General features: G+C 41.8%; 2 protein-coding genes across 3 annotated transcripts in view; both read right to left on the reverse strand.

Annotated features, from left to right (window-relative positions):
* The window catches only part of SAMHD1 (SAM and HD domain containing deoxynucleoside triphosphate triphosphohydrolase 1), a 62,120-nt gene extending 47,619 nt beyond the window's left edge, over window positions 1-14,501 (reverse strand). Inside the window, exons 1-3 of one of the 2 annotated variants that reach the window (XM_070472606.1) lie at window positions 14,207-14,501; window positions 10,214-10,280; window positions 5,574-5,625 (exon numbers count right to left, since the gene is read on the reverse strand). In XM_070472606.1, coding sequence (XP_070328707.1) covers window positions 5,574-5,625; window positions 10,214-10,280; window positions 14,207-14,414 — 327 coding nt within the window. In that variant the 5' untranslated portion in view covers window positions 14,415-14,501. The remainder of the gene's footprint in view (window positions 1-5,573; window positions 5,626-10,213; window positions 10,281-14,206) is intronic. The other variant, XM_020892077.2, reaches the window with a different exon arrangement.
* Window positions 8,492-8,999, reverse strand: LOC139036761 (large ribosomal subunit protein P1). Its single transcript, XM_070472608.1, has one exon. It carries the CDS (start codon window positions 8,862-8,864, stop codon window positions 8,520-8,522), a length of 345 nt encoding a protein of 114 aa, XP_070328709.1. The 5' UTR covers window positions 8,865-8,999; the 3' UTR covers window positions 8,492-8,519.
* Window positions 14,502-14,604: the final 103 nt, after the last annotated feature.

Consider the following 14,604-nt stretch of genomic DNA (forward strand, 5'->3'; position numbering starts at 1 on the left):
CACACACATGATTATTTTAAAGTTGCTGATCTCTTCATTTCAAATGAATTTAACAAACTTCTATTTATTCCCCTTTACCCATTAGTACTGTTTTTTAAAAATATTTATTTACTTGATTGCCTTGGGCCTTAGTTGAGGAACACAAGATCTTTACTGCACCATGTGGAATCTTCCATTGTGGTGCACAGACTCAAGTTGCGGTGCAAGGGTTCATGTAGTTATGGCACGCAGGCCTAGCTGCTCCGTGGCATGTGGGATCTTTAATTCTCTGACCAGGTGTCAGGAAGCATTTAACAAGAGGCTTCCCGTGTGCTGTTTTGGATCTGTCAGGAACCCTCTGGCCCTTATTAATTCCTGAATATTCAGGAATTAAGAGGAGAGGCACGCCTTTCCCAGGGCTGCGGAATCCAGCCATTTCTCATTACGGTGATAAGTACCCTCTTCCGTCTTATGAACCATATGGTGAAAGGTGATTGTTTGCAACTCTCTCTTTGATAGGGATCTTCTTATGTTTTATAAGTCTGGAATTTTAATCTTTATCTTTGCTGAGAATAACTACCTTGTAAGACAGTATATATGCCCACGCCATGTTGATTAAAACACCTTTGCTCCATCAGAGCTTTGGTCCCCGTGTCTGTCTGTCTGTCTTTCTCTCTTTCACTCTATTTCTGGCTGATTCCTTGGAGTGCAGAAGCCAGCTGCATAACCCAGGGGATATTAGTCTCTTCTTTCTCTCTCTTAATTTCTTATCGTCGACTCTGGACCATCAGGTTCCGGTCCATTAAAGGACCAACAACTGGGATTAAATCCAAGTTTCCTGCACTATAAGGCAGATTCTTAACCACTGGACCACCAGGGAAGTCCCCCTTGAGTACTGTTTCTGGTATTATATTTTATATCTTTTTGTTTTGCGTATCCCTTCACTACTTACTACAGATATAGATAATTCTGCTTTTTGTCTTTTAACTAGTTTTGCATGTGGTCGTTTGAATACCTTCACTGTATATTTGCCTTTACCAATGGGCTTTTTCCTTTCATAAGTGCCTTTAGCATTTCTTGTAAAGCTGGTTTTGTGGTAATGAACTTTTTTTTAGCTTTTATCTTGATCTATCAATTCTTACTGAGAACTTGCCAGGTAGGTTCTTGGTTTTAAGTTCTTCCCTTTAGCACTTTAAATATACTCTACCACTCCCTTATGGCCTGCAGATTTTCTGTTGAAAAGTCAGCGAATAGTCTATGGGAATTTCATTGTATAAACTTGCTGCTAGCCTCTGACTGCTTTTAATATTTGCTCTTTAATTTTTGCCATTTTAATTACAATACGTCTTGATGTGTTCCTCTTTGGGTTGGGCCTATTTGGGGCTCTCCTTGTTTCCTGGACTTGGACATCTATTTCTTCTTTCAGGTTGGGAAAGTTTTCAGCTATTATGTCTTCAAATATGTTCTCTGCTCCTTTCTCTCTCTTTTCTCCTTCTGGGACCCATAGAATGTGAACGCCTGACGTTGTCTCAGAGGTCTTTTAAACTGTTCTCATTTCTGTTTTCCTTTCTTTTTCTGTTTGGCTTCCAATCTTGTCTTCCAGCTTGCTGATCTACTCTGTATGACTTAGTCAACTGTTGATTCCTTCCAGTGTGTTTTTTATGTCAGTTACAGTATTCTTCATCTCTGCTTGATTCTTCCCTAGATTTTCTATTTGTGAAAAATTTCTAACACTTTGCTCTGTGAATCCATTCTTTTCCCAAGTTTTTGATCATCTTTACTATTATTACCTTGAACTCTTTATCAGGTAGATAATCTGTCTCTACTTCATTTAGTTCTTTTGTGGTTTTGTTTCTTAGTTTGGAATACAGTCCTCTGTTGTCTCATTTTGTCTAACTTGTGGATTTTATTTCTATGTATCTGATAGGTTGGTTATGTTTCCTGACTTTGGAGAAGTGGCCTTTTATGGGAGATGTCCTGTGTGTCCCAACATCTCACACTCCTCTGGTCATCAGGGCTATATGCTTCAAGAGTGCCCTCAGTGTGGGTCCTTCTACTGTGGTGGGCTGAGTATCGTGGGTAGTGCAGGAGGTGTGACCTGCTCCCCAAATCGGTTAGTGGCCAGGCCCTGCCTTGTATGGAGACTCCCAGCCACTGGTTGGCAGGGCCAGATCACAAGGTAGCTGGCTGAAGAATCCAAAAGTGTCCTGGGGCTAGTGCTGGCTCACTGGTGGGCAGAGCCAGGCTCTGAGATGAGACACTCTGAGGCCGGGGTTCCTGGGTCTGGTGTTGGCCTGCTGGTGAGTAGGGATGAATTCCATAGTGGTTGGCTGAGGAGTCCAAAGTGCCTCAGAGCTTGTGTTGGCTTGCTAATGAGTGAGTCCAGGACCTGTGGGGTCCCAGGGCTGTTGTCAGCCTACTGGTGGGCAGGGCCGGGCTCAAGGGGCATTCCAGGCCAGTGCTAGCTCACTGGTGGGTGGAGCTGGTCCCGAGGTCTCTGGACACAGGGCCCCTGGAGTCCTGAAGCTGCCGCCAGCCTGCTGACGGGTGGACTGAATCCCAGGACTACTGGCTGAGGCACCCAAGGTGTCCCAGAGCTAGACCTAGCCTGCTGTAAGGCAGGGCCAGGAGGTAGGGGCCCAGGACTGTTGCTGGGCTGCTAATGTGTTGGCTGGGTCCTGACAGGGTAGGCTGTGGGGCTGCAGTGGTCTTGGGGCCTGTGTCTGCCCTCTGATGGATGGGAGGATCGGGGTCCTGGAGATCCTGGGACTGGTGCCCACCCACCAGTGAGTAATGCTGGGTCCTGGAGTTACTGCCTGCTATGTCAAATACTGTATTTCATCTTCACTTTTATATAATTTCTGGCTTCAGAGGTCAACTGAACTAAATTTAGCATGAAGAAAACTGACACAAGAAGAAGTTATAATCTTGGGTTAGGCAATGGTTTCTTAGATATGATACCAAAAACATAAGAGACAAAAGCAAAAATAGATACAGTGGACTACATCAAAATTTAAAACTTTCGTGCTCCAAAGAACACTATTAAGAAAGTAAAAAGATAGGGAATTCCTTGGCAATCCAGTGGTTAGGAGTCCAAACTTCCATTGCTGGGGGCCCAGGTTCAACCCCTGGTTGGAGAACTAAGAGCCTACAAGCTCCTCAATGTGGCCTAAATAAATAAAAATAAAAAGATAATCCAGAAGATGAGAGAAAATAGTTGCACAGTGTATCAAATATCAGGGACTTATATCCTGAATATATAAAGAACTCATAATTTAAATAGATTGTGGTGATGACTGAAAAACCTTGTGAAATTTCTAAGAAACAATGACTCATATATTTAAAACGAACGAATAAAAGAATGTATATATGTGTATAACTGAGTCACTTTGCTATACAGCAGACATTGTGCTATACAGCACAACATTGTAAGTCAACTACATCTCAATAAAAAATAAAAATGAAAAAATAAACAGTGATTTGTAAGGTATGTGAATTATATCTCACAAAAGCTGTTTTTATTTAAAAAGAAATAAAGGTAGATGTCAAATTAGGGTAGAAATCAATTTTTTGTTCAACCATACTGCTGATGAAGCTAAGGTCAAAAAGGTATCAATTTCATTACTAGACAGTGACTCACTAACTCAAGCACTTAGTAGCTTTAGGAACTATTTTCAATGACTATAGTTTATACATGTGGTTAAACAATTATGCTTTTCATGAAAAATAGAAAAATAAATAAAAGGGAATAAATGAAACTACTGACTGACTTGAAAATTACTTTGAAAATATTTTTTGCAGCAAATTGTGAAAAAGTGACCTCAGATTATCTGAGATGATCTCAACTAATGAAGAAAACTCGTCTTACCTCTGCCCTGCCTGAAGAGACCACCCAAGCAGCAGCTATTGAGGAGGGACACAAGAGAATGGAGGACAGTAACTGTCTTCTGACTGCAGGACGAAATATTTAGATATCATCTTTGGAAGTGATCCTTCTATTTACTTCTTTATGAAAAGGAAGTATTTTAATATTAGGTAACTTTTTCAAAAAGGGCTGGGATTAAATAAATTTACTCTAAGAATCACTACCTTGTCTCTAAAAGAAAGTTATTACAGAATTGAAGCAAATTTTCAAACTTGATTTTCAATGGAAAATAAGCAGACTAACTTGTAAAAGTAAAATGGTCACAGGATCTAAGATAACTCAGTGCATATAATACCTCTGATGAAAAATACAAATGGTGACTTGGTAAAAGGAGAATGACAACCCTGTCCCCTCTTCCAGATCTGAAACTAAGTCTCCTTACCCTATAGATCTCAAAGGGTAAGCAATGATGTACATTTCCTATCACTAACCAATCAATAAATTTTTTTTTTAAAGAAACATGTCTTTAATTATGGTATTAGAACCATACTGAAGAGCTTGTGAAAAATGCACATTCCTAGGTATCTAAAGTAAGTTCCCATAATCAGAATTTCTGAGATGGAAGCTAGGCAGTTGACTGCTTCTTAAATGATTCTTGGGACACTAAGTCTGAAAAACAGGGCTTTTAAAATGTCTGGAAGGGGCTGGGGGATGAAAAATAAACAATTTTTAGGCATATATCTACTCTTTGACCCATCATTTGATAAAAATTTTTACCAAAACTGATTAAGTAATTTTAATTTAAAAGTTATCCTAGGGCTTCCCTGGTGGCTCAGTGGTAAAGAATCGACCTGCCAATGCAGAAGACGTCGGTTCGATCCCTGGTCTGGGAAGATCCCACATACTGCAGCTAAGCCTGTGGACCACAACTACTGAGCCTGTGCTCTAGAGTCTGGGAGCTGCAAGTACTGAGCCCACATGCCACAAATACTGAACCAAGTGCTCCAGAGCCCACGCTCAGCAACAAGAGAAGCCACGACAATGCGTACCTGTGTACCACAGCGAAGAATAGCTATAACTAGAGAAAGCCCGTGTACGGCAATGAAGCCCCATATAGCAAAAAGGCAAAAAATGTTATTCTATGACTAAGGGTAGGGCTATATGTGTGGATATGAATATTTCTCAAAAATACAACATTAAATGAAAGTCTAGAAGGTTACTTACTGTAAATGAAATTTCATGTATATAATGTTAAAAAAGCATGTAAAACAGTACTATACACTGTTTATGGCTATACATAGATATGTAGTAAAAAATCCAAAAAACGTTGAAGAAAATGATTAAACACCAAGTTCAGGATGGTGCTTACTCTTGGAGAAAAAAGGATGGAAACAGAATTCAAGAGGGGTACAAAGGAGGCCTTCTATTGTTTCTAATGTTTTGTTCTAAAAATAAAAGATCTGAAGCAAATTAGGCAAAACGTTAAGATCTGACAAGCTCGGTAGTAGCCTATATATACTTTCTATGTGCTTAAACTATTTTAGCTTTTCTTGACTTATATACTCTATGGTTATTTTAGAAAGTGCAGAAAGTTTAGGAAAGTTAACACCCATTACTCTTAATCCAATTACTGAAAAGAGATTTCTTTCCATTCTTTTAAAAAGGAATTCTACATAACTGAGTTATATCACTTTATGTTAAAAAATAACAATAAACTCATTTCTCTTACCTTCATTGTATGTTGGATACAATTAAGCAGCTTCATTTTCTTCCCACAGGAACTAAAATTATAACAAGATAAGCAAATCTATCATTATTTGCTTAATAATAATCCTGGAGTATATAATCAACTTTAGATTGTTAGAACAGAAGTCAGATTAAAAAGAACAATTAATAATCCAAACATACTCCTCCTAGAAACCCTCTCCTTCCTTTACTTCTGAAACATGTGACTTCTGCCCTTAATCCTCTTCTTTCTTGGTAAATTCAGACTTCAACACTTCCCATATCTGCATCACTGAATGCTCAATATACACTTCAAACTGACTTTAACCTAACTGAGGCTAACATCTACCCTAATGATCCTAAAATCTGCATGATTCATGTGAGCGAAATCTCAAGATAGGTAGGTCTCTTTGAAGTAGAGCATAATGATAATGAAAAAGGTTTTTGGAATCAGGCGGAACTGGCTCACATGTGCACATGGAATCTACATGACCTTGAAAAAGTCACTTAACCTTTTTTAGTACATTGATATTCTCATCTATAGCACAGAGATAACACTATTAATATCTGCCTCACAGGGCTGCAGAGGGATTAAGCAGTGTGTTCAGCACTGAGGTCACCACAGACTCAGTTGCTGCCCTCAAGAACTACAGGAGAATTTTAATTATGATTACAGGTGTTACAGAAATTACTACTGATGTCCAAGGCAATATTTGTTCCATCAGCAGTGTTTTAAGTACAAGAATATAGAAGTTTATTAGTGTAACCATGTGGTGACTATGCAAACAAAGTCATCTAACTAAATGGGAAAAGATGTCACATCTAGGAAAACTACATTTGTTTGACAATTTGAGTCTCTGTCATATCAAAATAACTTTCAAAGAGAAATAAGCATTTCTTACATCAGTTAAGAAGTATCTAGGATACAATGAAAAGGAAAGATATACCCATTTGAATGCAGAGCTCCAAAGAATAGCAAGGAGAGATAAGAAAGCCTTTCTCAGCGATCAGTGCAAAAAATAGAGGAAAACAATAGAATGGGAAAGACTAGAGATCTCTTCAAGCAAACTGGAGATACCAAGGGAACATTTCATGCAAAGATGGGCTCAGTAAAGGACAGAAATGGTATGGACCTGACAGAAGCAGAAGATATTAAGAAGAGGTGGCAAGAATACACAGAAGAACTGTACAAAAAAGATCTTCACACACACAAAAAAAGATCTTCACAACCCATATATTCACGATGGTGTGATCACTCAACTAGAACCAGACATTCTGGAATGTGAAGTCAAGTGGGCCTTAGGAAGCATCACGACGAACAAAGCTAGTGGAGGTGATAGAATTCCAGTTGAGCTATTTCAAATCCTAAAAGATGATGCTGTGAAAGTGCTGCACTCAATATGCCAGCAAATTTGGAAAACTCAGCAGTGGCCACAGGACTGGAAAAGGTCAGTTTTCATTCCAATCCCTAAGAAAGGCAACGCCAAAGAATGCTCAAGTGACCGCACAATTGCATTCATCTCACATGCCAGCAAAGTAATGCTCAAAATTCTCCAAGCCAGGCTTCAACAATACATGAACCGTGAACTTCCAGATGTTCAAGCTGGTTTTAGAAAAGGCAGAGGAACCAGAGATCAAATTGCCAACATCCGCTGGATCATCGAAAAAGCAAGAGAGTTCCAGAAAAACATCTACTTCTGCTTTATTGACTATGCCAGAGCCTTTGACTGTGTGGATCACAATAAACTGTGGAAAATTCTGAAAGAGATGGGAATACCAGACCACCTCACCTGCCTCTTGAGAAATCTGTATGCAGGTCAGGAAGCAACAGCTAGAACTGGACAAGGAACAGACAGGATCCAAATAGGAAAAGGAGTACGTCAAGGCTGTATATTGTCACCCTGCTTATTTAACTTATATGCAGAGTACATCATGAGAAATGCTGGGCTGGAGGAAGCACAAGCTGGAATAAGATTGCTGGGAGAAATATCAATAACCTCAGATATGCAGATAACACCATCCTTATGGCAGAAAGTGAAGAAGAACTAAAGAGCCTCTTGAAAGTGAAAGAGGAGAGTGAAAAAGTTGGCTTAAAGTTCAACATTGAGAAAACTAAGATCATGGCATCCGGTCCCATCACTTCATGGCAAACAGATGGAGAAACAGTGGAAGCAGCGGCAGATTTTATTTTGGGGGGCTCCAAAATCACTGCAGATGGTGACTGCAGCCATGAAATTAAAAGACGCTTACTCCAAAAAAAAAAAAAAAAGACGCTTACGCCTTGGAAGGGAAGTTATGACCAATCTAGACAGCATATTAAAAAGCAGAAACAAACAAAAAAAAAGGCAGAGACATTACTTTGTCAACAAAGGTCTGTCTAGTCAAGGCTATGGTTTTTCCAGTGGTCATGTATGGATGTGACAGTTGGACTATAAAGAAAGCTGAGCACTGAAGAATTGATGTTTTTGAACTGTGGTGCTGGAGAAAACTCTTGAGAGTCCCTTGAACTGCAAGGCGATCCAACCAGTCCATCCTAAAGGAAATCAGTCCTGAATGTTCACTGGAAGGACTGATGTTGAAGCTGAAACTCCAATACTTTGGCCACCTAATCGAAGAGCTGACTCATTTGAAAAGAACCTGATGCTGGGAAAGACTGAGGGCAGGAGGAGAAGGGGACGATAGAGGATGAGATGGTTGGATGGCATCACTGACTCAATGGACATGAGTTTGGATAAACTTCGGGAGCTGGTGATGGACAGGGAGGCCTGGCGTCCTGTGGTTCATGGGATCACAAAGAGTCGAACACGACTGAGTGACTGAACTGAACTATGACTCAGTATAACTGAGAAATTAAAATTTCCATTTTGATTAATTTTAATTAATTTTTTTTTTTTTTTTTTTTTTTTTTTTTAACAGCTCAGCTTTTTATTGAATGTGTTACTAAGGAGGTTTAGTCAAAAAGACCAAAGCCCATGTCATCATCAGACTCTTCAGATTCTTCTTTCTTTGCTTCTACTTTCTTCTCCTCAGCTGGGGCAGCAGTGGTGGCTGGGGCAGGACCTCCTGCTGGTGCAGCACCAGCTGCTGGGGCAGGTCCACCAGCCCCCACATTGCAGATGAGGCTCCCGATGTTGACATTGGCCAAAGCCTTTGCAAACAAACCTGGCCAGAAAGGCTCAACATTTACACCGGCTGCTTTAATGAGGGCATTGATCTTATCCTCCGTGACCGTCACCTCATCGTCGTGCAGAATGAGGGCAGAGTAGATGCAAGCGAGCTCCGAGACGGAGGCCATGGTGCGGGCGAGTGCTAGGTGGGGGCTGCCGGGCGCGGTGCTAGTCGCCGGATGAAGTGAGGGCCTCACCTCAAAACGGCCTTAGCTTCCTCAGAAGAACCGAGCACCTTAGCGGCAGCAGAGGAAAGACTAATTTTAATTAATTTTAATACATAGCTAATGGCTCCTGTATAGAAAAACACAGTTCTAAGGAGTCCTGCAGAACCCACCTCAGAGTTAAGAGATGGGCACAAAAAGATGTGACATATAGTGTCCCTTTTGGAATTTGTACTATCTTGTTAACTCATGTGCCCCAAGTACTTGGAATAATGCCTAACACATAATGGTCATCCACAAATATTTGTTGAATAAATCAATAGTATTTGAATCCACAAAGTACATACTTCCCTTTTAAAGCAAAATTCTACTAGAAAAATCCATTCAGTTCAAAAAAGAAATAGGTAGTAAGAAGCAATTTGGAGGAATGAAGTCTGTTAAAAGTCAGTTAAATGTCCTAAAGTGATCTCTTCCTTCAATCTACTTCCCTTACCAACTCCTAAGCAGCAATGCATAAAGTAACTCAAGTATAATCCTTTGTTTTGACTCTTTGCTTACTGTTTCCACAAATAACACTTAACTAAGTGGAATTCCAGAAAAAAGACACTATTTTACTACTGTTGCCAATTCCAATGGATATAAAGTCTCTATTTAAGGAATATTTAGATATTGGATCCTCAACCTAGATCTTTAAAGTAGACCTAGATCTAGATCCTAGAATCTCTAGTTATACATACGGACCTCAACCTATACATATAATTTATGAAGGGCTTATCATGTGCTAATCACTTTACACACATTGTCTCACAGGTATCCATTTCACAGGTGCAGAAACTGAAGGGTTAAATAAATTGCTACCAAATCATTCAACTGAAAAATGCCTCACTTCTTTGGACAGTGTCTTTAGCACCAAAGAAGCATTTCAGTCTTAAGACACCTTTAGAAAGACCTAGAAATACGTTCAAGATAGGACAGCATTTTGCTTGCTAATGTTTTTTCCTATCAGTTCTACATTTTCTGATGTGAATAATTCAATTATTTTGAACTTGAGAGTAAAAATTTGGTCACTACAAACTTCATGAAAGTTTGTCAGCAAAAATTTTTAAAATAGGAATCATTAGTAATACTAAACACAGAATTTGCACAGCAAAAACAAAAGCAGCTGTTAAACAGCAGGCATGGTATTCTGTTTTAAAACACTACAAATTTAAAGTGAGGACAGTTAATATTAATGATCTTGGGCTCTGTCTTTCAAATGTGAATAAAAAGGTCTTAAGTATGCTTGGCTACAATGTGAAGTTTATCATTCTCACCTTATTTCAAGATCTTCAGGATGTGACTCATCAAGAAAGGGCAGTAATGAATCTGTCATTTTCTTCTCTATGGAAGAAAACAGAAAAAAATAATGATTTCAATATTTACAGCATTTGCTTTTCAATTTCTTTCAGTTTCTTTCAGTTTGGATCCATCAGAATTTACTCAGATCAAGATTTTTAGAGCATCCAGTATGTTGCAGTGAAAAGGACAAAAGAGGAGTGAGTTTTTCTCTTTCCCTTTCCTGAAAACAAAGAATATAAAGGAATAGTGAGCAGGTCTGAATATTCCCAGTTTTTTTCACTTTGCTCCTAACTCTGAATGTTTGAGTTTGCTTTTCTGCCCCTTAACTCTGTAGGAGCTACACTTCTCACCTATTTTCTTTTGACTCTATGCTAAATACATCCCCCTATCTGGAGTTTACCCTTACAACACCCTTCACCTTGTAGTTACATATCAGAAAGAAGGCCACAGAGCCACTGAACTGCCAGACTCAATTACTGGATTACTAATGCCAGCTTATGCTTGTCTTTGAAACAATACAAGAGGAAGAAATCAAGATCCTATCACCTTTATTCCTCATCACTGACTCCTGACTGCAAGCCCTTGCCTTACACAAGCCCCCAGACTCCTCGTGGAGTGGGGGGCACAATTCTTCAGGCACGAGCTGAGAATAAAAGCCACCTTTCTATTTCCTCCAAACTCTGTTTCCGTATTTTTCATTCAGCTTCAGTAGGCAGAGAAGGCCAAGATTTCAGCTGGCATCGAGTACTGGCAACAAGGTACTTCCCAGGTGACGAAGTGGTAAAGAATCCTCCTGTCAAGAGACAGAGGTTCAATCCTTGGGTCAGGAAAATCCCCTGGAGTAGGAAATGGTGACCCACTTTTGTATTCTCGCCTGGAAAATTCCATGGAGCCAGCTCAGGGTTACACATTGTGGACACTGAACACTCAGGACTCAGCATCTCCCATGTGGGTTTGTTGACGGGAGGGCAAAGGTGACTCTGGGCCCCCAAGTTTACAGCCAACCTTGCCCTTCCAAGGCTAGGGTGAGTTAGATCAAAGCATGAATGTTCAGGTGCCAGGTGAGCAGGGCCTGGTCCAGTAGAAATTTTCTGGTTTTTTGCTATTTATAACTAGTGGGTAGAAGAATAATTCTTGAATATATTTCTCTGGACACTGTACAAATATTTCTATAAATTCTTACAAGTGAAATTCCCTATAAGCAAAAAGGTATTTCCAAACTGTCCAGAGTTAAGCAAATTGATACTTTCATCAACTTTATTAGATTAGCCATTTCTATTATTAATCTTTATATATTTTTCTACCTAAACTTTAAAATCAGTGTTTTTTCAAATTATTGTTAAGACTGAATATCTTTTTCTGTGTTTACAAGCTGGTTGTCAACTGTTTGTTCTTGTGTTTTGCTCATTTTCCTACTGGGGTGTTTTTTTCCTTGCTCTTAGGTGACTTTATAACTTTGGATATGTTCTCTTTTCTTTTCTTATTGGTTTATTTGTTCCTGTATTGCTGAGGGAAATTCAGTGTATTTTGATGAGAATACTTGTTAAGATATAGCTGGAATGAATTCTGGAGTTCAAAGACCTAATCTTAAAATCCAACTCTGTTTTCTTCTAGTTGTGTGACCTTTCAATCTCAAACATATCATGTTAAAAAACATGGATCACAGCTTCTAAATTACTGTAAAATTGTATTCCAAAATGAGGAAAGAGACCCAGCACCTTGTGCTTAGTTTGTCAAATAAAAATTAATCTGCACACAAGTTACTGGGTATAAAACAACAAGTTCCCACTGTATAGCACAGGAAACTACATTCTATATGTATATATATGACTTCCCAGGTAGCACTAGTGGTAAAGAACCCGCCTACCAATACAGGAGACACAAGAGATGCAGGTTCAGTCACTGGGCTGGGAAGATTCCCCGGAGGAGGGCATGGCAACCCACTCCAGTATTCTTGCCTGGAGAATCCCATGGACAGAGGAGCTTGGCAGGCTACCGTCCATAGGGTTGCAAAAAGTCAGACACGACTGAAGCCATGCACACACGCATGCATATATAAATAAATAAATACATATATATATATGTATATATATATATACACACTTCTCAGGTGGCGCTAGTGGTAAAGATTCCACCTGCCAGTGCAGGAGACACAAGAGATGCAGGTTTGATCCCTGGGTGGAGAAGATCCCCTGGAGTAGGAAATGGCAACCATTCCAGTGTTCTTGCCTAGAAAATCCTATAGACAGAGGAGCCTGGTGAGCTACAGTTTATAGGGTCACAAAGAGACTGATCATAGCATACACACACACATTTGTATAACTGAATCATTCTGATATACACCAGAAACTAACACAACATTGTAAATTAACCATACTTCAATTAAAAAAAAAATCTGAACTTAGGGACAGACTTTAATTAATGAGAAAAATTATTTGCAATGGGAGAATGTTTTGATCTCAGAAATCTTCAAGCAGCTCAAAAATAAAAAAAAAAAAATTTTTTTTTAAATAGGATAAAGAAGGGACAAGCAGAGATAACCTGAACCTCCGGAGGGAAAATGACCTCTGTCAGACAGGACATTGTCAGGCTGTGGTCAGGTGCAACATCCATCAAGCTATCCTTAAGACTTGAACCACTAAAGATCCTCCCACCCTAGTCCCCAGCCTAAGCAAACAGGGCTCCACCCCCCAACTGCAAAAGTTTTCTGAATTTGCAAATCACACCCACTTTCCTATTGAACACTTCAGAGGGTAAAGCAGAGGTTAAGCTTCACATCCCCTACAGGAAGCTCAGTAGATTTCAAGTGGATGGATGTTTGAACTTGAGCCAATGAAGTTGCTTAAAATTCACAATCTACAAGCCAAGATGCAAGCTCCTGGGAGTTCAGAGGTCAACTGAGCCACTCCAGGGGTTAGAGTTAGCGAGGGAAACTGCTTTTGGAGAATAAAACATGATTTTCACCAAGCTTTGCAAGTACAGGCACCAACCACGTAGAGTCCTACCGGGATGGTACGGTAGGCGATGAGGATTCAGAGATGAACAAAAATGTTCTTTCCCCGTTAGAAAAACTCCCGGTTAGGAGGGGAGAGGAGGAAACAGAAACTTTCAAGCACCCACAGTGTGTGCTAAGTTGCTTCTGTCGTGTCCGATATTTTCCGACCCCACGGACTGCAGCCCGCCAGGCTCCTCTGTCCATGGGGATTCTCCAGGCACGAATACTGGAGTTGGCTGCTATGCCCTCCTGCAGAGGACTCTTCCCGACTCCCCAGAGATGGAACCCGCGTCTCTTAATCAGTCTCTTGCATTGGCTGGCGGGTTCTTTACCATTATCGCCACCTGGGAAGCCCCTTCGAGCATCCCCACATAATCTAACGTGGCTAGTGTCCATGGAGCTGCATCAGCAGAGTGGTGTCCCGAACCTGGTGAACATGAGTGACAGCAGCCCTCCCACTCAGGTTCTTCTTAAAAAAAAGGGGACTCGAGTCTCGCCTCTCCGGCGCAGGGGCGGTAAGTCCCTGAAGAAGCCCACCAGAGTTAGACCAGCTGCCCCTTCTTTCTCCTCCAGGGTCCCAACCCTCAAAGTCCGCCCCCTGCCTACGGGTCCCCAACCCCAGACGCCCCATTTCTCCTTCCTCTCCATCTCAGGTCATCCCTCCTGGGCGCCGCCGCCACAGGTCCATCCTTTCGGGTGCCTCCCTTGTCAAGTCTGCCCCTCCCTTCCCTCTGGTCCCCTTCTCCGAGGGCTCGCCGCCTCAGGTTTCCGCTCTCCGCCTCAGGTCATTCCCTCTTCGGCGCCACAGCCTCAGGTCCACCCCTTCGGGTGCCTCCCGCGTCCGGTCTCCCTCGGCCGCTCTGGCTCCTCTTAGAGGCCCCCGCTCACTGCCTCAGGGAGCCCTCTCTCAGGCCCGGCTGTCCCGGGCACGGGTCGCCGGCCCCCCGGCCCCTCAGCAACCCAGCTTTGATACCTCGGCAGCGTTTCAGCAGTTCCGAATCGCTGAAGCCACAGAGCCTTAGGAAGGAGCACACCTGCTTCGGGCCCCAGGTTCGGTGGTCCGGGTGCAGGTCGTGGCTCGGGGACGTCTCTGCGTCTGCGGGAGGGGAGTTTGGCGGCGTTTTCGGGCTGCCGTCGCGCCGGGACCGCTTGGGGGGATTCTGAGAGTCGGCACTCTGCATGGTTTACCCACACACACAGTTCGCCTCAGCACACTCAAGAACCCCGGCGCCCGACCCGCGCGCAAGCGCACTCGCAGCTCGGCGCCGGTGGCGAGTCGGCTTAATACTGCCAGGCTGCAGGCCGACCGCGCAGGCGCACTGACAGCTCAGGCCTTAGGGCCAGACAGTCCGCCCACTTCAGCCCCCCAAC

This window comes from Odocoileus virginianus, chromosome 9 (assembly GCF_023699985.2).
Source record: "Odocoileus virginianus isolate 20LAN1187 ecotype Illinois chromosome 9, Ovbor_1.2, whole genome shotgun sequence".
Lineage (NCBI taxonomy): Eukaryota > Metazoa > Chordata > Mammalia > Artiodactyla > Cervidae > Odocoileus > Odocoileus virginianus.